This window comes from Chrysemys picta, chromosome 4 (assembly GCF_011386835.1).
Source record: "Chrysemys picta bellii isolate R12L10 chromosome 4, ASM1138683v2, whole genome shotgun sequence".
Classification (NCBI taxonomy): domain Eukaryota; kingdom Metazoa; phylum Chordata; order Testudines; family Emydidae; genus Chrysemys; species Chrysemys picta.
Genome location: NC_088794.1, coordinates 140203651 through 140227997, shown reverse-complemented (window position 1 = coordinate 140227997; position 24347 = coordinate 140203651). Strand labels below are relative to the sequence as shown.

The window sequence follows — 24347 nt, the reverse complement described above, 5'->3', positions numbered from 1 at the left end:
GCAAGTGTAGTCTAATATAAGTCTATTGTCTGGCGAAGATATTACAAGGGAAGAAGTGTATTAAAGCATGAACATTTTATTATTAACTGTGCATCAGAAATTTAGTAAGTGCTCTGTTGTAAAGGCAACCAGAATGGAAATAATGTGCTCTTATTTTTTTAAAAAACACTTGGGTATTTATTTTGAATACTTAACTGTGTAGGGGCATATGAATGTTTATGTATATATTACTCTCGGTTTACATATATCACGTGATATTGTAATAGAACAATCCTAATAATTTTATCAAAGCAACAGAGGGTCCTGTGGCACCTTTAAGACTAACAGATGTATTGGAGCATAAGCTTTCGTGGGTGAATACCCACTTCGTCAGACGCAATCATGATTAAATTCCAGCATAACAAAGCATAGTGAAATATAACAGAAACAAAAAGGAATTAGGTGCTGTTGGTTTGTAAATTCCTTGTGGTTAGGTCATCAATCAGCTTACACCAAGGATTAATTTGATCCTTTATCTTTGTATTTTGGCCTATGGAGTGCTATGCATACCTACAGTGCTATATAAATAACACTCAGGTTAGAGGGTATAAAGAGGATAGCTGGGTGTCCTGACTTCCCATATAAGAGGGACACTGTTCTCATATTTTAAGATTAGGACTGTCAAGCAATTAAAACAATTAATCGCGATTAATCACGCGATTAATCACATTGTTATACAATAATAGAGTACCATTTATTTAAATATTTTTGGATATTTTTTACATTTTCAAATATATTGATTTAAATTACAACACAGAATACAAAGTGTACTGTGCTCACTTTGTATTTATTTTTGATTACAAATATTTGCACTGTAAAAAAACAAAAAAATAGTATATTTCAATTCACCTAATACAAGTACCGTCGTGCAATCTCTTTATAATGAAAGTTGAACTTACAAATGTAGAATTATGTACAAAAAAAACTGCATTCAAAAATAAAACAATGTAAAACTTTAGAACCTACAAGTCCACTCAGTCCTACTTCAGCCAATCGCTCAGACAAACAAGTTTGGTTAGAATTTGCAGGAGATAATGCTGCCCACGTCTTGTTTACAATGTCACCTGAAAGTGAGAACAGGCTTTCCCATGGCACTGTTGTAGCCAGCATCACAAGATATTAACGTACCAGATATGCTAAAGATTCATATGTCCCTTCATGCTTCATCCGCCATTCCAGAAGACATGCATCCATGCTGATGATGGGTTCTGCTCGTTAACAATCCACAGCAGAGCAGAGCAGTGCATGTTCATTTTAATCATCTGAGTCAGATGCCACCAGCAGAAGGTTGATTTTCTTTTTTGGTGGTTTGGGTTCTGTAGTTTCTGCATCGGAGGGTTGCTCTTTTAAGACATCTGAAAGCATGCTCCACACATCATCTGTCTCAGATTTTGGAAGGCACTTCAGATTCTTAAACCTTGGGTCGAGTGCTGTATCTATCCTTAGAAATCTCATGTTGATACCTTCTTTGCGTTTTGTCAAATCTGCTGTGAAAGTGTTCTTAAAATAAACATGTGCTGGCTCATCATTTGAGACTGCTGTAACATGAAATATATGGCAGAATGTGGGTAAAACAGAACAGGAGACATACAATTCTCCCCCCAGGAGTTCAGTCACAAATTTAATTAACACATTATTTTTTTAACGAGCATCATCAGCACGGAAGCATGTCCTCTGGAATGGCGGCCGAAGCATGAAGGGGCATACGAATGTTTAGCAAACTGTCAAATATTGCAGATAGTGGTGCTGTTGTTGCTAAGCTGGTCCCAAGATATTAGAGAAACAAGGTGGGGGAGTTAATATATTTTATTGGAACAACTTTTGTTGGTGAGAGAGACAAGCTTCCAAGCTTACATAGCGCTCACCCACCTTGTCTCTCAAATATTGTAGATAGAATTTACCCTTTGAAGTGCACCTCTCACCTTTGCTGCACAGCATGATTTATTTTTGCTAGTTGCAGGTTAGCCTGCAACAATGAACTAAACTATGTCAAATACAAGTAGGAAGGTTTTCTCATAAGGTATCATGAAACCAACAAAAAGGCAAAATCATCCAGTTTCTCTTTAATTTCTTCTTTTTACACAACTCTCCTGGTGAATATGATTAAATATGTCCGACTTCACGTTTTACAGCCAAAGGGAGCTGAATGCATAGATTAATTTTGTTATAAATAGTTATAGCCAAAGCTGCTTACTCTGCTACCAGTCACAGCTATGATACAGTATTTTTATTTCATTTTATTTTATGTTTGTTTTTGAGAAAATTAATAAAGAACTTGAAGACAACAGAATTCGGGAACACTGAATAAAATCAACTCACAAATGCTTAAACCTAGGTACAGATATAGGAACACGGTTGTTTGACTTTCCAATGGTTTGAATTCATTGCAATACTGATTGGTTTGTTTCTATATTCTACTAATCAATTGAAAATGGCTAATGAAAATTATCCTTTTACAGTCAATCGTAAAAGAGACAGATGAATGCGAACAAGAAATTGAAAAGTTGAAGCAGTTCTTAAAGAACCAGCTGGGTGAACTGTCATATGAAAAACCATTGTTTCCTCAGACTGCTTCCTGCCCTGAGGCAAGTTTAATTTTTTAAAAAAAATTTCTTTGACCTGTAGTTTATACCTCTATGACCAGGACTTGCTTCTAGTTCTACTCCTGTATGCTAATGTGGAGTAAACAGCAACACTTATTTTTTTTTCCTCCCAATCATTTCCCGATATGTGAAGGCTAAAATAAGTAGGCAAATAGATTTCAACACAGTATACATGACTATTCATGCATAAGATGACATGTACCAACTAGTGTTACACGGTTGTACCTTTAGTTTTTCAGTTAGGTATGTATTTTAAGATATATTTATCAGATCTCATGAGCTAGGCATTATCAAACACGGTGAGTATGTGGATGTCAGACCTCCGAAGGACATGTAGAGGGCTGGAGGAAGTGGTGTTGGTGAGTCAGTAGGCAGCACTTGTCTTGAGTTTGTGGTGCTCCAATATCCCAACATGGTATTAGGAAGCAGTGTGTGCTGCTGTAGGCCCTGTTTTGTAGATGAGACATATAAGCAAAGTCCAGATCACTTGTGCTTATTGGCGATGCAGTGGCACTTTCTGCAAGTATTGGGGTGTTAGCCCCAGTGTCATGATATCACAGGATTGGTCTCCACAGTGCCCCTTTGGGATATGACTGGTTCTTGAACTCACCCAACCTCTTGTCCAGCGTCAGCATGGCACCAGCTGTGGGAGACTGAGCCTCTAACTCAGTCCTGTGGGAGTCCACCCCTTCCTGGGCTATCAAAGATCCAACGGGAAAAGAAGCACAAATTAACTAATACAAGCCCTGAACTGGCCTCCTTTCCTTCAGGAATCCTCTGAGAGGTTGTAGTCCTGTTCAGCACTGACAGGCGAGTCGCTGGTAATAGTCCCAAAGTAACTGTTCTGCATCAGGCCCACCTTCCCCTCAGGGGAGCTCCAATAGGCAGCAGTGATTCAAGCAGTTCCTGCTCTCAGCAGAGCTTTCTCCAGGAGCTGAGGACCGAAAATCTGTTCCTTCCGGGTCTTCCACTGGCTGATCCCAGCTTCTTCCTCTCCTTCAAGCATGAATCTCCTTGCAGTTGTGGCAGGACAGGCCTGATTGGGTGCAAAGCTGTTCAGTAACCATTACCCGGCCTGTGTGGGGTTTGTACACCCCATCACACATGGCTATATTCCATCTTGGTTAATTATATTTTACTCTCTGCTCATGCAGTTAGAGTCTTTAGTGTCCCCTTCCTATCCTAAACTGTTGTTCTGTGGCTTCATTAGCTGTTAAGCACCCCAGAGGTGGCGGCTTTTTGTAGTCGATTAAGTGATTATATAGTGGGCAAACTTTCTTTTTTTTTTTTTTTAAGCATGAAGGCAACATTAAGGTGTCAAATACAAACCTGCAAAAGTCAGGAAATGACTGAGTCATACAAGTATAATAATTATTTTATGAAGTGCCTCTGAAGTGCTTGGCCTGCTGCATATATTCATGATAACATTAAGACACCTACATTGTACATGTATAGACCCCTACCAAATTCATGGTCCATTTTGGTCAATTTCACAGTCATAGGATTTTAAAAATCATAAATTTCATTATTTCAGCTATTTAAATCTGAACTTTCACAGAGTTGTAATTGGAGGGGTCTTGACCCAAAAAGGAGTTGTCGGGGGATTGCAAGGTTATTGTATGGGTGGGTTGCGGTACTGCTGCCCTTACTTCTGTGCTGCTGCTTGTGACAGAGCTGCCCTAAGAGCTGAGCAGCTGGAAAGCAGTGGTTGCTGGCTGGGAGCCCAGCTCTGAAGGCAGAGCCACCACCAGCAGCCGCGCAGAAGTAAGGATGGCATAGGATGGTATTGCCACCCTGACTTCTGCACTGCTGCCTGCAGAGCTGGGCCCTCAGTCAGCAGCTGCCACTCTCCGGCCACCCAGCTCTGAAGGCAGCAGCGCAGAAGTAAGGGGGCATGGGATGGTATTGTCATCCTTACTTCTGTGCTCTGCTGGCGGGGTGCTGCCTTCAGAGACACCCAGCCAACAACCACTGCTCTCCGGCTGCCCAGCTCTGAAGTCAGCACAGAAGTAAGGGTGGCAATTCCATGACCCCCCCTAAAATAACCTTGTGACCCCCCTGCAACTCCTTTTTGGGTCAGGACCTCCGATTTGAGAAATGCTGGTCTCCCCCATGAAATCTGTATAGTATAGGGAAAAAGCACACACAAGGCCTGATTTCATGGTAGGAGACCAGATTTCACGGTCAGTGATGCATTTTTCATGGCCGTGAATTTGGTAGGGCCCTATACATGTATAATACATAGGATTGCTAGTTAAACTTTTAAATTTATAGCTAGAGATATGTTCAATAGTTTGAACGTATGGTGAATTAATGTTAATCCTGATTGTGAGTCATTTCCTGACTCGTGTGTGGGTTAAATTAAGAACCTAAGAGTTGCCTCTTAATATAGCTATTTCCATTTAATTTTCTTGTCCTTTTTTAAAAGAAAAAAATCACCTGCTTAGTGATCATATTAGCCTTTGACTTTCATACCTCACTGAAGGCTTTGGAGTGGGGAAGTGGTGAGTTTACATCTCACTAGAGTGATTGGAGTAGAGGAGGAGTGAGCACACCACTTTGATGTTACTCTTGCTTGTCTCAGGACAGTTTCCCAGCTATATATATTAGCAGAGCAGATAGCAATGTTGTTCTTTTTAACTACAACTTAGATAGTGCAGCACATTGCCAAATACAGGCAGTATTTCATGCTGATGACTTTCTCCTGCCCCTGATGGAGTTATTGGAGGGTTTTGCTGCATGTGTTTCAATGTGTCAGGAAAGGTGTATTTATGTCAGCAGCACTCTATCCCTCTCCGACGGAGCCAAAGAAAATTCTTCGGCCCCTTAGTAATGTTCTCTGCAAAGGCCTTGCCTATATTCAGAAAATCTATAAATGTCATTCAGCACCAATGCAGCTCCACTGGTCCTTTTAACAGCAGAAACTGTAGTGGAGACAGGGCCCATGATGTGTCATCTAACCTGGGTTAGTTATTTGCTTTGCTTTAATGATGCTCTGGGTGAGCAGTGTCTGGAAACAAGACTGATGCTGTATTTCAAGCCATCACACCAAGGCCAGCTGTTGTGGTTGCACTGCTATCTACAGGCCTTGAACTGGGTGTGCAGTCGTTTTCCCCTGCTGAACTCTGCGAACACTAGCGCCTTGTAGCGTGTAGTGCTGCCACATACATTGTCAACAGTGAAGAGGAGAGAGCACGAAGGACATGTCTGCTCCTGTCTCTTGCCTTTCTTTGGCTGGCTTAGACACCTGAGGGATAGGGATGGGGCAGCAGATAGAGAGAGTATTGAGTGGAAGCTGGAGAATTATGGGAATGTCCAGTGTGAAGCAAAAGTCAGTGGGACAGTCAGTCCCACTGTTAACACCACATTTGGGAGATGTAGGGCAGCTCTATTAAACAGACAGGGAAGATAAAAATCCCTTCCTAGGTGTCACGCTGTCTGGAGTGGCTCACGACCAATAGTGTTAACCTCAGCGCAAGTTGTCAAAAGCAGGGTAGACACCCCAAATTGGTGGTACATTTTACAGATAGATTTCACCAACCCAGTAACAAATGTGAACTCCTAGAACATTGTAATAGTCTTACCATGGAGTCACAGACAGTCCCCCTGGGCTCTCCAGCCTATCTTGCCACCCAGGCAAGCTGGACTTAGTGATAATTGGTCACCTATACCAAAGATCACAAAATATTCAGGTTACTTCCAGTCCCAAGGGATCAGTCAAATACCTCAGCTCAATTTGTATCTCAGATCTCATACCAAACACAACGCTTGTAGCCAGTCCTGTAATAAACTAACTAAAGGTTTATTAACTAGGAAAAACAAACAAGAGAGAGTGATTTACAGGTTAAAGCAATCAAACATGCACACACAAACATACCATCTGTGATTCCTAAAGATGACAGAGATGTAGTAATCTGTCATTTCAAAATGTCTTTCATGGTGGACCCAGGAGTAACCCCTGGGGATCTCTGCCTTAGTTTAGTATGCTTGGCCCCGTGAGAGTTCAAACAAAAAAGCTGAACAATTTTCTTGCGACTCTGTTTTATCTTTTACATTTAGCCTTCCAGTCCATGAGACAAGCTCCCTTGCATGTAGCATTTCTAAGATCTAATAGGGCCATTCACTAATCCTTTGTATTGTGATGTTCCTTAATGGCTCGTTGAATCTTGATAGGCCTCCTGAATGGGCAGAGGAGACAATTCTCGTGCGTGGGTTCACAAGTTCAGAGAAAACATTTTCAAAGTTATAAAGCAATACTTACATATTTCCTTAAAACATGGTCTACAGACATTACAAGTGAGATTAATGAGTGCAGCAATTCGCAAGCACTTCATAGAGTCTAAACATTAATACATTCTTATAAGACTAATACCTATTTTGAACAAAACTAACAAACAGGTGAGCTGGTTTAGTGTCCAGGTGTGAGTTTGTTGGTGCTCAGCTGATGCCTACAGATGTGGCAAGAGCTGGCACCTAGTCTGCCAGCGTCACACTAGGGTCTGTTTTTCCTTGTTTTTTGGTGTCTTTAATAAAGATGACGCAGCCCTGAGCTACCCATCAGTTGATTTCTCCCTCATAAATTCTCTGTCTCCCTCTCCTCTCATTTCTGATAGAAAAAGCCTCTTTTATACTTACTTTGCAGAGAAGTTTGTGGGAAGCACCATCAACTGACCTGACTAGCTGAGAAATGCAACCCAGCTGCATTCCCTCTATCCTGGGGAGGAGGATCTCCAGGAGTTCCACTCCCATGGCCCCACCAGTGAGAATCCAGTTCAGTGTTAATTACCAAGCCTTCATGTTCCCTGTAAGGCTACGGCTGGCTCTGTATACAGGTGGTAGGCTGTGTGTTTTGTGCTGAGCCCACTGCCTCTGAGTTAGTGCTTACCTAAACATCTCCTGCTGTGACGATGGGGGAATTTCCCCAGTGCAAAAAGAATGCCGAAAGGCTGGGATCCCGTCTCACAGTAAGATGTCGTTATTACTTATTATATCATCACTTTGTTAACAACGAAAGTGTAAGTTACAAGCCTTGTTGCTCCTCAGGGGGAAATGGAAGACATAAAAGAACAGATCATCAAACTGTGCCAGAAAAAAGAAGACATCCTTAGGAGTATGAAGAGTTCAATGCTGGAACTTCACCAGCACTTGCAGCAAGAACAACCTGAATCAGAGGATGAACTTTCTGTGCCTCTGTCACCCGAGGAAACCGGCTTGGTGGGGAAAGATGCCTTAGAACGGCAGGTAGGTAGAACACCATGCTATCCCTTTGAATGGCCCTAACAAGAAATGGTTTACATGCATGATATGGGGGCCCTTTCGGATTATTTTTCAACATGTGGAAAAACAATGTGAGATTGCATGAAATAAACAAATGCAAAATGCTGGATGTGTAATTTACACTGTAAGGAATTGTTTAAAGATTTTCAGTAAATTGTTTGCATGGAACAGAATGATAGTTATCTCAATTGTAGACATGACTTCAAAAGACTGAAAAATAAGTTAAAGGACCTGATTTTCGAGGTTGCTTAGAACCTGCAGCTTTTGATTACTTTAAATGGAGTTCCAGGTGCTCAGCATTTCTCAAAAAATTAGGTGCAAAATTATAACAGTTTAGCAAAAGGCAGAAGAAAAGAGGCAATTTGTGGAGCTAAGAGTAACTGGACTCTATCTCTGTATGTACATTATAGTTGAAAAAGAAAGGATCAATGTCTCTCCTACCATCTTTAGTTGAAGAAACAGAAGACAGTTCATTCCACAGTGAAGTAAGTATAATGGAGACTTTGGTGGAAATAAGCTTTATTATGGAATAAATCAGGGGTCGGCAACCTTTCAGAAGTGATGTGCCGAGTCTTCATTTATTCACTCTAATTTAAGGTTTTGTGTGCCAGTCATACATTTTAACGTTTTTAGAAGGTGTCTTTCTATAAGTCTATAATATATAACTAAACTATTGTTGTATGTAAAGTAAATAAGGTTTTTAAAATGTTTAAGAAACTTCATTTAAAATTAAGTTAAAATGCAGAGCCCCCCGGACCGGTGGCCAGGACCCAGGCAATGTGAGTGCCACTGAAAATCAGCTTGCATGCTGCCTTCGGCACACGTGCCATAGATTGCCTACCTCTGGAATAAATTATGAAAAATGTATGTGTAAATGTAAACATTTGTAGAATAAATTGCAGCATCCCTGGTAGGGGATATTTTAAAATTAATTTAAAATCTGACAGACAGAAATAAAATATCAGGACATAGATTAGAGTCAGATCCTATCACTCTTTGCGTAGTACTTCATTCTGTGAATGTGTCATTGATTGGACCGCTTACAGAGTAAGACTACTCAGTGGGAGTGTGGGTGGTCCTAATGTAGCAGCATCAGTGCCTGTGGTCTTTTACAAAACAGAGCGTAGGGCACTCCCTTCCCTAAGGAGCTTAGAATCTAAGAGAAATAAAATAAACATAGACAAGATACAAGGCATGGGATTAAATAAAGAAGGGTGTGGCAAGATTATTGGTGGTGAAAACAAGCTGGAAAGGCTTCCTGGGAGAAATGGGCGGAGAAGGGGGATTTTTAGGTGAGAGAGGGCACTTAATGGGCGTGAACTGGGAAACTCGCTTTCAAACATAGAGGGCAACACAGAAGAAGGTGTGGAGGAGAAGGCAGTAAAGAGAGGTTTAAGGCTGGGTATGGAATGAGAGGGGGAGTAGGAGGAAATGAGAGCAGAGATGCAGATAGGGATTGGTTTACATAGGGCAGTGATACTCATACCTCAATGGTTGTAGAGCCAAATTAGCAATCAACATTACCCAAAAGAGCCACAGTAGTGTGAATTCATTGTTTCATTTACTATAGTACTATAGACTCGTAGTCAAACAGTATGGCAGGAAATATTTATAAAAATACAAAATATTCTCACAGCAAAATGACTGACCAAAGTATTATTATTTTATCAACTACAATTGGTTAATAACATATTAAAAGCATTCTGATTGGTCAGTGACTTAGATTGGTTAATAATTAAATCACACTGTTGTAATATGTGCTGCAAAAAGCCTCAGGAGACACGTTAAAGAGCTAGTTGTGGCTCACAAGTCTCAGTCTGAGTATCACTGATGTCAGGCCTTGAAAGTGAGGACAAAGAGCCTGGGGTTTGATGTTGTAATGTATAGGGCACCAGTGAAGTGATTCAAGAAGTGGGATACATGGGACAGAAATAATTGGCATGGCCTGATAGAAAGATGATGACTTCAGCAGTCACACGTGGATAGACTAGTTACTCTAAATATCCTTGCTCAAAGGCCATCATAAATAGTCAAGCAATAAACCCTGTTTAAATGTATGAACAGCGCCATCGGTTACTTTTTGACAATCATAGGGCACAATGGGCCCTTTTCTAGAGACACTATGATGCCACTACGCTTCCCTTGGATAGAATGCTCTGAGAAGAGGCAACAAAGAGTTCATTGCTATATTGTTATTATGCATTAAATGCAAGAAAATAAACACCAGGGATTTGCAATAAGCTAAATACAGCCTCTTACCCCGTTGTTTTATTTTTTATTGGCATCATAGACATATGTGACACTTCAGACAAACGAGGAAACATGGCCCTTTTTGGAAGATCTAATAGTGTAAGGCCTCACTCCTGCAAATGCACACGCTCAGTTTTAAGCACATGAATATTCCCATTGACTCTAATCATGTGGGTAGTCTCTATGAAATCAGTGGGACTATTCATTAGAGCTGGACGGAGATTGGAATTCCTGTTCCCTGGGAAATGCCATAATTAAAAAAAATTAATTCTGAAAAGGAACAAAAACAATCAAAATCTCCCAGAGAATGGCAATTCCAAAATCGCTCTTTGAAAGACTCCCCCAGATGCCCGGGGCTTTGGTAGCATGCCAGGTGGGGAGCTTGGGAGCAGAGCAGCTTGGAGAGCTTGGGAGCTAACATTCCCAGGGTTTCTGGGCTGCCAACGAGTTGGGAGCTCCAGCTCCATGCCAGTTTCTTTGCTAGGCTGCTGAGGAGCAGGGGAGCCACGGAGCTGGGGAAAATTTTCCAATGTAAAACTGAAATTTTCCCATGGAAAGTAAATTTTCCATCAGAAAATAATTTCACTGGAAGATTCCCAACCAGCTCTGCTATTTATATATAGTTAAAACACATGCAGAAGTGCTTGTGGGATTATTGCCTAAATACCCTCTAGACAGGGGTGGGCAAACTTTTTGGCCTGAGGGCCACATCAGGGAATAGAAATTGTATGGCAGGCCATGAGTGCTCACAAAATTGGGGCTGAGGTGTGGGAGGGGGTGCAGGAGTGTGCTCCGGGCTGGGATCGAGGGGTCTGAAGAGCGGGAGGGGGATCAGGGCAGGGGGTTTGGGCATGGGGAGAGGCTCAGAAGTGCAGGCTCTGAGCGGCACTTACCTCAAGCGGCTCCCGGAAGCAGTGGCATCCCTTCTCTGGCTCCTACGCGGAGGCACGGCCAGGCGGCTCTGCACGCTGCCTCATCTGCAGGCACCACCCCTGCAGTTCCCATTGGAGCACCGGAGGGGGCCATTGGAGCTCATAGGAGCCAGAGTGGGGCCGGGCCGGCTTCCGGGAGATGCGTGGTACGGCCCCTGACCCAGCGCCCCGGCCAGAGCAGGGTTGAGCCACGTGGTGTGGCCCCGACCCAATGCCCCAGCCGGAGCGGGGCTGAGCCGGCGCCGTAGTTTGCCCACCCCTGCTGTATGACAACAGTTCATATCCTGCCCAGCTCTTGGTAGTGTCAAGGGTTATTACCATCTGATGGTCTTCAGTAGCTAATGGGAAATGAACTCTGATCTCAGTCATTTTTTAGGTGTATCAGCTTCTCAAAAATCATCCCAGTTGGTGCATAGTGGCATCTTTGTTGGCAATCACAACAGAGAGACAAAGAATTGGAAGGACAAACTCAAGTAGCCTTTCATATCTGGAGTTATTCCCACCAGGTCAACACTAAGGCACGTTGGCATGGCACCGTGGGGGAAATGTGAACTGCTACTGCCTACGCTGTGCATGTTTGCGTGGGCAGAGAATTTCAGTTTCCAGGACTGCCAATCGAGCGCCTTTGCTGATGATCAATTTCATTCGTATCAAAGTAAAAAAGACAAAGAAATATTACTTCGTTGAGATAGAAAAAGTATTTTAAACACAAGCAATTTAGAATGTTTGAGATCAGTAGAAAGGGCTGTCGGCGTCTATCACCGGGAGACAGGGGACTGGAGGTGGGGTAGAAGGGCAGCTGTGGGGTTAGGATTACTGAGTAAAGAAAGAGAACGTGCATGGCAGAAATGTACCACAGAGTGGCTAATGGTTTTAGTGATTAACATTTTCTGAAGAAGCCTTTGAACTGCATGTCCTCAAGCTAATGCTGGGCTGTTGCTGTTTTCAAAGGAAAATGCAATAGCACCAACAGCTGAAAGTTTTTGGCCTTCAGGAAAGGGAGATGAGAGAGACAAAGAAGACAGCGGAGCTTCCTGGTCCTCAGGCACCCTATCAGATGGCATTTCCTTGGTAACGTTCTTCATGTTTATCTCTGCATGGGGGGATTTTTCCTTGTGTAGAGAGCCTGTACAAGGCCTATGCATTGCTTTAGTCCTCAAATCAGCACTTGAGTGGGATTTAAGGGTGCATAGGTCTTGCGTGGCTCCTCCCAACAGGGCTGAATTTCACCCTTTGTGAGCATCCTTTAACAGTTGCCTTCTCAGCAGGAAAACAGTTTTTGTAGGTGATGTTATCTGCCAATAACACAAGAATATAAATGCAAAACTCAGGTTAATAGAGAGTTCACCCCTCTTCCCCCATTCCCTTGATAAGAGACAAAATGAGACTTTTAATGGGTATTTCCTCTACTCTCTGTGTGGAGTAACTTGTGGAGGATGTGCAGTTTCTGAAGCAGAAGTGGGCAGCACCTAAGCAGTCTGATCAACTACAATCTGTTATGGGAGCTGCAGCTCTCTGTCTTTCTGTACCTTTACATCAGATGTGGTTTCCTGCACTGGTTATTGGCCCAGAATGATGTATGGGTTGAATGACTGCTGCCTTTTGAGGCTTCTAAAGCACAACAAAGCAACGGCAATATAAATCTTTCCACCACTGCCTTTCTTTTTACAGGATGCTGATGTGTTAATAGAATCATGTGATAAACATGGCAAGGAAACATCTTTTCAAGTTCCACAGAAAGCTGGAAGTGATGAAGACTCTGCTACAGACCTTAGTAATTGGGCAGTGGTAAGTATGTTGGTCTGAATTTGGTGACCTTCTGGGCATGCTGCAAAAGACATCTGTTTGATAGGGGTTTTGGAGCAGGCAGAGGGTGTTCTTCCCACAACCATGAAAGGATAAAAAGGAGCTCTTTGGGGGGTGGTTGGTTTGCTGAGTTACTGTTTGAATGATTATTTTAATTCTAATGGTGTTTTGTGGTAGCACTAGTTATGTGTGAGGGCACCTAGATCCTTGTATAGGCATCTTTCATATTATCATTAATTATTGTTGTTGTTATTTATTATTTAAATCAGAGCAAATACATATATTTACTCCTAGAAAATGCAATTTACCAGAAAACCAATGTGCGTAGTTTCAGGAAGTAAATGTGCTGTCATATATGTAGGTTTCTCCTGGGGGAATTCTGCACCAAAAATTAAAAATTCTGCACACAATATTTTAAAATTCTGCAAAATTGTGCATATTTTATTTGTCAAAATAACACAATATAATCATGCCTGTTTCAATTATTTTGGTAATTTATTTAAAAATTCCTGTCAGCAAGTATGTCTGTAACAATATAGACAACAAAAAAGATTCAGGAAATGTTTTTTGACAAATAGATTCCTTTCTAAGTATATTAATACAGAGCTTTGAGTAATAATTCATTTAAACTACAATATACAAATGTATTTCCCGCACCCCTCAGAAGCAATGCAAAGGATTGGGGGAATCAGGGTAATGGAGGAGCTGAGGGAGAGGGAAGTAATGGCTGAGCAGGAGCCTGGGAGTGAACCTGGGGGGTTGTTGGGTGTGGGAAATACGGAACAGGTTTTTTGGGAGGGGAGAGATTATTAGAGAGTTGGGGAGCCTCCCTCATGCAGACCCTGGCTGACCTCTAGCTCTCCCATTCAGTCAGGCACATCAATCCCTGTCCCCAGGTGTACCTGCAGCCCCACTCAGCCACTCCCCCAATCCCATGTGTCCCTGAACCCTCACTCGGCCACCCCCACTCTCCATCCCCATGTGGCCTTGCACCCACACTCCCATTCAACCTCTGCCCCAGTCTGTCCACTCACTGGGCCTTCTGAACCCCAGTCTGTGACCCCCCCAGTGACCCTGTGTGCCCCACTCTGTCTCCCACCCTTTCCTGTGCCTCCTCACCTGGCCCCGTGGGCAGGGCACTATAAGGAACACAGCCTCTCCCCATCCCTCTCCAGGGCTGGCTGAGATGGCTGCCCTCCGTTCTGGCACCACAGCAGCCCCTGGTGGGTGAAGGTGTAATTGCAGCACCTCTCTGGCAGAATGTATATTCTGTGGAGGAAAAAAAAATCTGTGGGGGGATACGAATTCTGCATGTGCGCAGTATTCCCCCAGAAGTAGTAGGTCTGGAGAAAAGATTACTAATCTGGGAGCCTGAGTCACTGTAGGTTGAAGGAGAGACTGATTAGATTGCGTTTCCTGCATGTCACTATTTGCTCTGTACTGGCTAGAAAGCATCAGCTAATGAACATTTACAATATAAAAAATGAAAAACCAATCACACAATACATTTCAGGACAGTTTTTTATTGATTCTATGAGAAATGGAATTCGATGATGGTATATTTACGACCATTCCATGTGCACGACCTAGGTGTCCATTTTCTCTGTTTTCTTATTATCTGGAACAATTTTCTATTTCTCATGCGCCATAAATACTTTGCACATAAAAAGAGTTTCTCTTTGTATGGGAAACCCCCAGGTATTGTAGGAAGAGAGATGCAGCCTCAGACTTAGAGTAAGGTCAGTCCTAGAAAGGAAACTATACATAATATTTCCAGGATGATTATTGCGATGTTATGTGGCCACATGTTATACTGGCATCTCTATGAGCTTTCACCATTTCCCCCTGCCCCTTTCTTGCCCTATCAAAGCCAGTGGAACAAAAACTCAGAAGAACAGTTGCCTGTGACAGACAGGCAGTTGCTTCCCCGCTAGCTATCAGTAGAGGAAGCACTCTGGGATCTAGAGCCACCGCTGCTTCCAAAGTCCCTTACTGCTCCTGTAACAAATTTTCCATTGGAGAGGTCTTCCTTCCTTGAATTGTTCTGAATGGTAATTTTGCCGGCATTGTGATTCCATCCCAGTTTCCCCCTCATATTATATCATACATAGTGATTTAAACTAATTTCTTTCTAAGATCATAAATTTACTGGACGAGACAGAAGGAAATGAATTTCTGTAAACACTAAATCAGTTTGCTTTCTCTTGAGAAATAATTTTAGTCAGATAGACCAGGATTTTAATAATTGAATTTTACATTTTGTTGTGATTCAGAGTGCAAACAAATTTCAAAATGTCAATGTTTCCCACTGGATAGCCATCCCATTTTCCAACAAGTACAGTTTTAAGATCTGTATTAAAGATACATTAAAAAAAAATCCTACTCTAAAAACCAGAAATAAATGAATCTGCTCTCCATGTGTATTTGAGTGAGGGAACTCATAATAACAAATATATCTAGACTGAAAGCTGAAAATCTCAGCTGACACTTCCTAATACCACACACAACCACACTTGCACATGTATATATTTAATCAGTTCCTGGATGTGTAGTGTTAAATTAGGATTTCTTTGCATTTATGTGTTTAATTCACAATGGCCATGTTCCAGACCACTTAAGAGACAAGCAACAAAAGTGATGTTTACTTATTTAATAAAGTAACACAGTGTAATATTTAAAACAATGTACTTTTCCTATCTTGTCATCCACCAACTCACATCTCAAAAGCCAGTGAATAGCATACTATTGCTGTTGGTGTGTCTGCACAAACAGTTATTGTTCCACTACCACATTAGGGCCCAAATTGATAGATGTGTATAGGCATTTTTGCACATGCTTGCCTTGCGCACTCAATGGTCTATTCACATATGAAAATTAGAGATTTGCACATGCATGTGTGTGCCTGCATATGCACAACCCCGACTTGCGTATGCATTTTTGAAAATTTGCCTACTTGTCCAAAACTTAAGAAAATTGTGTTTATCACAGAATGTTAAAGGGTGATGATAAATAAAAGGGAAATGTTATTCAAGGGTGGGTTTGAGTTAAGACTACAATGTTTTCTGTATAGCCTACATCCTAAATAAAGAATGCTTTTAAAGTCTGTTTGGCACTGAACTCCTAAAAGTAGTGCATAAGTATTGCCCAGCTGCATGCTATGCATGCCTTAGAATACAACACTTTGCAATTGAACTCACAGAAAAATACCTATCCTCTGGGATAGCTAGTTAATGAACCATGAGTCATTGTTCTTCCTGTATGCTCAGGTATACCTGTGTAAATGCAAATTGGCTGCTTGGAAACCTTTTGCAGCAGATCATATGATCATTCAGCGTAGTTGTTAGGGTTTTTCTTTCTGTTTTAACCTGGGAATAAGGTGACAGCCAGTGCAGGTTCATAGCTCTTGGCATGCCAAAGTTAAACATTTTCCTCTGATAGATTTTCTGTGTTTGAATGTCCTTTGCTTCAGGGTGACACGCCTTCTTCTGACACAAACACTGGCCAGTGCTTTCAGAACAAACCAGGAGATTCAAAGGAAACAGTGGATAGCAATAGGCCCGAGCCTGAGAAGATCCTCCATGTCTGCCAGGTACAGGTTGCTGAGCTGGAGCTGTGGCTAGACAAAGCTCAAGTGTCCCTGGAATCAGAAACCCAGACCCCAGAAATGCAGCAGATGGTGGAACAGCAGCTTGCTGATTGCCAGGTAAGATTAAGTGGTCAAAGTTCATGGCTGCCAGCTAAACCAATCACCCTTCCCCCAATAGGTGTGTTTGCATAATAGCTACAATTACTGCTTCAGCTCCTGTTCCTGCGTACTCTGCCGTACACTGTAGTGAAGAGGAACCACTTGGTTTTGTTTTTAGCTGCTTTTTTTCCAATTATCTTTTTTAAAACCATATTGTACACTTCAGTTTCCTTGTGTGTATATTTTAGTATCTGGGATCTTAGACAGGATTTACAGTATAACAAATTTGTGGTTTGTAAAGATTTACTGTAACTTACACAGATCATTTTGGTTTGCATAGTATAATGTGTATAAAAAGTTCCCCAGTTTAAATTCACTAATAAAAGGCAGGGTTTTTGTTTTTTGTTTTTTTGTTTTTTAAATGAGACAGTGACCTCAGTCATGATAAAAGCTTGTTTACTGAATAGGGAATTTGCTAACCATTTGACATTTCCATTTTATTTTACTGTAGGCTTTTCAGGTAAAACTGCTCTAAAATTTCTTCCTAAAATGTACATTTTTGTTCTGCACCCTGGGGCCCAATCCTGCAGACTTAAGCTGAGCTTCACTCTTGCAGTAAGAATAGTCCAATTGAAGACAATGTACATCAAATTATTCTCTTGCATAAGTCTTTTCATAAGTCTTTGCAGGATCAGATGGAGCTAGAGTGACCAGATGTCCCAATTTATAGGGTCAGTTCCAATATTTGGAGCTTTGTCTTATATAGGTGCCCCCTGCCTCCTATCCAGATTTTTCACTCCTGCTATCTGGTCTTCCTAATGGGACCTAAATGTTCAACATTGCAACTGGACAGGTTTATATTTGTGCATGCTACCATAGCTACAGCTCATTCCTTTTCACAGAGATCGTGTGGATCCTTTGGGGAGCACAATGGCCTAATACAAAGACGCCCATTTTAAATCAATGAGAAAGTTCTCAGCTAGTTTATGTACTGGGCCTGATTCCACTACTACAAATGACTACAGGCCTATTCACTCATGGTTCATACCAGGGCCTTATAAAAACTAGGAAAACTAGTTTAACTCCACTATAAACCCCATTTAATACCAATATAGTCAGAGTTTAATATTTAGCTCAATTTTGACAGGAGGAACTCAAAAAGCAACATTTTTCCTGGTCTCAACAAGGCTTAGTAGCACAAGGGAGAGTAGCACAAAGCAGCTGCAAGCTCAGATATGCACTCAAAGCAAATCAAGCTTGATGACTGTGTCATTGTAATTGTGCTCTTACTATCACAGTTGGAATGGAGAGCCTGCACCTATAGGTCAAAGGGGAAGAGGATTTGTGGACCGTGATCTCCACAAGTATGGTTCCTTACCTAGCCATGACATTTTGGACTTCTGCCAGTATAAACCCTGGAGCCAAAATTTGGCCCTAATGGTATCTTCTTCTGCTTTGGTAGATAGTTAAAAACTACATTTTGAAATGGCTTCCTTTTTAAAACATACCTCTTTCTATATTAGTTAATAAACAGCTTTTGTAGTTTTCTAAGTATTAGTCTCATAACATGAATAGAACTCCTGGAATATTTCTGGCTTTGCAAATGGATATAATTAAAAGTTAAAAAAAAAAAAAGGCTGTACTGTATTAATATAGCCAGAGAATTTTCCTTTCCTCACTCACTGAGTGCCAAGTCATTTACGAGACTTACGGCTCATGGTAAATAATCAGCTGAACACGATCTCCCAGTGTGATGCTGTGGCCAAAAAGGCTAGTGGCAGTCCTTGGATGCATAAACGGGAATCTCACATAGGAATAGGGAGGCTATATTACCTCTATTTTTACACTGGTATGGTTGCTACTGGAATACTGTGTCCAGTTCTGATGTCTACAATTCAAAAAGGAGGATGGAAAAATTAGAGAGGGTTCAGAGAAGAGCCACAAAATGATTAAAAGATTAAAAAACATGCCTGATAGAGAGAGACTCGAGGAACTCAATCTGTTTAGTTTGCCAAAGAGACGGTTAAGGGGTGACATGATTAATCTGTCAGTATCTTTGTGGCACACAAATATTTGATGTTGGGCTGGGACTGAGGGGTTCAGAGGGTGGGAGGTGATCAGGGCTTGGGTAGGGGGTTGCGGTGTGGGGGGATGGTGAGGTCTCTGGCTGGGAGGGCGGGCTCTGGTGTGGGGCTGGGGATGAAGGGTTTGGGGTGCAGGAGGGTGCTCTGGGCTGGGACCGAGGGGTTCAGAGGGCAGGAGGGGGATTAGGGCTGGGGCAGGGGGTTGGGGCATGGGAGAGGGTCAGGGGTGCAGGCTCTGGGCAGTCTTTACCTCAAGCAGCTCCCGGAAGCAATGGCATGTTCCCCATCCAGCTCCTACATGGAGGTGTGGACAGGCGGCTCTGCGTGTGCCCGTCCGCAGGCACCACCCCCGCAGCTCCCATTGTCCGCGGTTCCCAGCCAATGGGAGCTTCAGAGCTAGTGCTTGGGGTGGTGGAAATGTGCGGAGCCCCTGGCTGCCCCATGCCTAAGAGCCGGAGGGGGGACATGCCGCTGCTTCTGGGAGCTGCGGGGAGCCACGGCAGGTAGGCAGCCTGTCTCAGCTCCACTGCGCTGCCGATGGGACTTTTAATGGCCCGTCAGTGGTGCTGACCAGAGCCGCCAGCGTCCCTTTTGACGGGCGTTCCGGTCGAAAACCGGACACCTGGCAATCCTATCTCTGGCCTATGTTATACAAGAGGTCAGACTAGATGATCACAGTGGTACCTTCTGCCTTTCAAATCTGTGCACATCAATAAGTACTGTGGTTGCCTTCACAGCAGCTCAAAATCTAGGCAGGATCAGAGGCCACCTTTGTCCCCCAATCTACCTGGGCTGTGACCTCTTTGGGGCATCTCTCACAGAATCTAGTCTGTAATTTTCCTGCCTTGCCTATGAATAATTGTGTATTAGCAAGCGTAATGGAGTTAATGTTTCTCAATGCACAGCCTATGGGTTGAAAAGACATTTCCTTTTGTACACATGGCCATACATACAGCTTAATTTATCATTTGCTATTCAGGTTGGGGATTTTTTGGTAGCTATTTCTGATTTTCTCCCTCAATTTTCTTTAAACAGCTGAAGTGTGAACAGTGACTAGAGTATTAGGCACCTTGTGCTGGTAAAGATGAATAATTAACTGCTTTATTTCCTAGGTTATGTTATCAGAGATTGAACAAAAGGTCGCTTCTTTATTGGAGGATTGCAGAGATAGGCAGCAAGAAGATCGTGCAGGCCCTCAGAAAGAAGCAGAGGCCCTTTCCTTGAAGCTCAAGGATGTGAAGTGCAATTTGGAAAAAGTCCAGGTGATGCTTCAGGACAAATACAGTGAAGAACAGGTAAAAAACCTGAATACTATGCAAAGTCCTGTAAGAGACGATGTGAAATTAAGGGATGGATGCAAATGAATGTGCATGTCTGTCACTGTCATTTTAGTTCACAGTGCTGTATAATTATACTCAGCTTGCTGCTTGTAATGGGTTTTAGTGGTTCTCTGAATGATTTCAGTTTGCTTAAAGAGCACAGTGTCCGAGGTCAAGGTTTTATGAGCCACAAATGAGAGAGACTGAAAAAAATATTTTAAGATTTTTTTAAAAAATATTATGTATAATAAAGATCCTGGTGGTGAAAGGTTCCAAGTGGACAATTCTAGAGTCTGTAGCCCTCTCTTCAGAGAAAAGGAATAGCAAGGGCAGTGACAATGCAAGCTTTCCCACACTGCCCCACCTATGTCCTCCACTGGAGGATCTCCAACAGTGATGAAAGAATAGGTTGTTCTTTGTGCTTATTCAGTACTCATCTGAGTATCTCTCTGAATATCTCTGCTGAGATTGACTCACTTATTGGCAGTCAGTTACAGCCATGGGGCTAGTTCCCCACCCCCTTTTTTTATGATGGTTTCAAGAAAGTCTGCTAGGGGTAGGTGCACTGGCAAAGAGGGCTGCAGGCTCACCTACCCTGGAACAGCACTGTCTGAAAGGTGAGCTGTGGTAGCCAGGGAAGGGACTGGTGGTGCTGTTCTCCTGTTGAATACCAACATACCTCTACAGGTATCACCAGGCAGAAAATCTACACAACTTCTGGACCATACGAACCATTTGTAAGTTGGAAGCTAGTTTAACAGGCATAAATTGCACCTCACCATAGTTCATTCAGGCAAAAGTGTTCAGAGTTGGTGTCAATGGAACTTCCAAAACCAGGCTTTCCTATAATTCTGCTACCAACAGTGTGGGGAAGTGAACTAATGGAAGAAAGGGCTTTACTGGGAGATGAGGATAAATTCAAGCTCTCCCCAGGTGAAACAGCACAAATATCTTTGCAGCAAGACTAAACTAATAGCCTTGTTCCATCCTTCTGAGAGATCACCCCTCGTTCATCCCTGGTGTATTTTTCAGAGCCTCTCGTGCTACTGTGAAACCTCTCATGATACCATCTCTTTCCTAAACTACACACATATATTTTGCCACCTTTTCAATTCTGAGAGCTTTCACAAAACACTGTCTCGCTTTATAGCTCAACAACAGTGAAAGGATCCCTTCAGAACGTCTTCAGCCTGGCAGCTCCAAAATATCCAACCTCGTTACCACTGATGCGCCACCGTTCAGCAGGCGTAACGGTTTGCAGCAGCCTCGGGTAATCCTACTGCTCATCCCATAAATACAAAACGCAAGTGTCTATTATCTGCTGTGTTCAGATATGCTTGACTCTGAGGGCTAGACCATGACTTGGATTATGCACCTCCACAGGGAGGGAGAGCTCTCCCTGCATTTCTGTGGGGGTTACCCTGCCTTGGGTCTGGGCACATGGGAGTAAGCAGGCACTGCCTGGAGTAGGGGAGTGGGGAGCGGGGGCAGGGAATGAGCAGAGTCTTGGCTCCACCCTGAGCACTGCAGCTCAGCTTGAGAGGGGGAGGTGATGTAGTTTGCTCCTGGTAAATGCTAGCAGCAAGCTACTACCCCCCTGGAGCTGGGCGGGGGAACAGTGAGTGTTATTTAACGGGCCTAAACTGATGTAAAAGAGTCATCACACAAAGCCAGGCTGATTAAACTAAACCAGTGCAGCTTTTGTGTGTGGATAAAGCCTTGAGGGGTTTGTCTGAGGTGCTCCTGGAGCAGGGCAGCTTACGCTGCACAGCTTGATCATGGCTGTGCCTAGAGGCATAAGAAAAAATTGTCAAAAGGAGCCTAACTCTAAGTGAAAATGAGTGGGACTTCGGTTCCTAAAGGCCAGATTTATTCTTATTTAGGTGTCTAAAGATGCATATAGGCATGTAGTGGGATTTTCTAAAGCACCTAAACACGTGACGAACCTGCTCAGGAACTTCTGAAAATCCCACTAGGCACCTTTCTGCACCTTAAACACTTAAATCTCTTTGAAAATCTGGCGCTAAATACCTAAGTCACTTTTGAAAATGGGACTTGAGGCTCCAGTGTAATTGAGGTGCTTTTGAAAATTTTACCCGCAATCTAGCCCACAGTGGCTTTTAAGGTTACCGTTAGCAGATTAAAAATATGAGGTCATGTTCTCTGTTCTGTAAGTAACACTGTAGATTCTGCTGTTTGAAAATCAGCTTTTCCCTTTTTGTGCCCGCTCTCTTTGAAGATACTCAAGTAAGCAATCCAGACTGAATCATTGGAGACTGGATTTGCTGAATTGCTAATTCAACTCCCTCTCTTAATTAAAGACACACGGTTAAACGTAGTGGTTCATACTCAAGCAAAAGTCTCATTGAAGTCAATGGGAGTTTTGCCAGAATAAGAATGGAAAGATATGTTCCATTATTTCACAGTGTGCTCTGTTCTCCTGCCCTGATGTGATAGCCATCAATGAAGGCAACTAGAGAGGTTGTGGAATCTCATTATTGAAGGTTTTTAAGAACAGGTTCGACAAACACCTGTGAGGGATGGCCTAGATATATTTAATCCCGTTTTAGCATGAGGGGCTGAACTAGAAGACCTTTTGAGATGTCTTCCTGCCCTACGTTTCTATGATTTTATTATTAGCTTTTAGATCTCAACACAGGTTAAAAACAATTCCATAATGTTGTATCATCTAAGAAAAGTTATGTATTTGGTAAAGTTATGTAGGGTTACCATATTTCAGCAAGCAAAAAAGAGGACGGGAGAGCCCCGCCCTAGCCCCGCCCCTGCCCCTCCCACTTCCCGCCCCCCTCAGAACCCCCAACCCTCCCCCCGTTCCTTGTCCCCTGACTGCCCCCTCCTGGGACCCCTTCCCCTAACTGCCCCCCAGGACTCCACCCCCTACCTAAGCCTCCCTGCCTCTTGTCCCCTGACTGCCCCAACCCTTATCCACACCCCCACCCCCAGACAGACCCCTGGGACTCCCACGCCCCATCCAACCACTCTCCACCCCCTGACAGCCCCCCCCAGAACTCCCAACCCATCTAAACCCCTCTGCTCCCTGTCCCCTGACTGCTCCGATCCCTCTCCCCACCCCTGCCCCCTGACAGCTCCCCCCCAGAACTCCCAACCCCCCCCCCGCTCCTTGTCCCCTGACTGCCCCCTCCTGGGACCCCTGCTCCTAACTGCCCTCCAGAACCCCACCCCCTACCTAAGCCTCCCTGTTCCTTGTCCCCTAACTGCCCCCTCCTAAGACCCCCCCCAACTGCCCCCCAGGACCCTACCCCCTACCTGTATCCTGACTGCCCAAAATCTTCTCCACCCCCCCCAAAAAGCCCCCCCCCGAACTCCCGACCCCCCCCCCCCGTCTCTTGACTGCCCCCTCCAGAACCTCCCTGCCCCTTCTCCTGCCCCCTGGCCCCTTTACCCCGCCGCTCAGAACATGGTGTTGGGCTCTGTGCGGAGCCGGACACGTGGCTGCGCTCCCCAGCGCAACATACAACCCGGTCCCTGCCCCTGCACAGTGCTGCCGGAGCGGGGCGCTGGGCTGCAGGGGAGGAGGAGCTGCCGAGGCCGATGCAAACAGCCCGGCAGGCCGGCCAGCTCAGAATGCGGGGGGCGGGGAGGAGGAGCTCTACAGCTGCTCCGGAGTCCAGCCCGGCAAGCTGCAGGGGGAAGGGCTCTGGCTGCCAGAGCTCCATGCGAGAGGCTGACTTTCCTGCAGCCCTCCCAGCCGCACCTCGCTCTGCCTGGGGGGAAATCCCGGACATTTTGAGTGATTTACAAATTCCCCCCCGGACGCTATTTTTAACACAAAAAGGAGGACGTGTCCGGGTAAATCCGGACGAATGGTAACCCTAAGTTATGTGTAGTTCACATGTATATAATCAGTTGCTTTTTGTTTTGGTAGCTGTAATTTTTTTAAATTTATTTTTAAGTGAGCAACCAAGACCATCCTTTGAGAAGAAAATGGTTTACACGCTTTACTTTATCATTCATGTTGTTCCTTATTTCCAGGGCCTGCCGTTAAAACCGACTGAGCAAAATAATCTTGTTGACTTCATCAAATTTTATGTAGAAAAAATGCAGCCATGCTTTGATGACAGCCCTACTCAGAAATTAGATTCAAGGTACAAAATAGAAAAATTAGTCACTGAGCATGTATTATCTGGCTTCCAAAACACCATATGGTCTGCAGGATTGCTGTAGCACAGGCGTTTCTCACACAGGGGTGTATTGCCAAAAAAACCAAAACCAAAACCAAAAATCACAGAAGGAAAAAATCTGCCCAAAGCTGTGCAGTTTAGTGGAGATCCAATTCACACTGTAGTATCTCCTGAAATTGGTACATAACT

At 43.5% G+C, this 24347-nt stretch overlaps 1 protein-coding gene across 17 annotated transcripts in view; it reads left to right on the top strand.

Annotated features, from left to right (window-relative positions):
* The window catches only part of SYNE2 (spectrin repeat containing nuclear envelope protein 2), a 284849-nt gene that overhangs the window by 158444 nt on the left and 102058 nt on the right, over positions 1-24347 (top strand). For all 17 annotated transcript variants that reach the window (XM_065593763.1, XM_065593775.1, XM_065593774.1 and 14 more), the window contains 9 exons: positions 2499-2624; positions 7686-7883; positions 8330-8404; positions 12053-12172; positions 12773-12889; positions 16377-16610; positions 19789-19971; positions 21146-21265; positions 24010-24122. In XM_065593763.1, the coding sequence (XP_065449835.1) occupies positions 2499-2624; positions 7686-7883; positions 8330-8404; positions 12053-12172; positions 12773-12889; positions 16377-16610; positions 19789-19971; positions 21146-21265; positions 24010-24122 (1286 nt within the window). The remainder of the gene's footprint in view (positions 1-2498; positions 2625-7685; positions 7884-8329; positions 8405-12052; positions 12173-12772; positions 12890-16376; positions 16611-19788; positions 19972-21145; positions 21266-24009; positions 24123-24347) is intronic.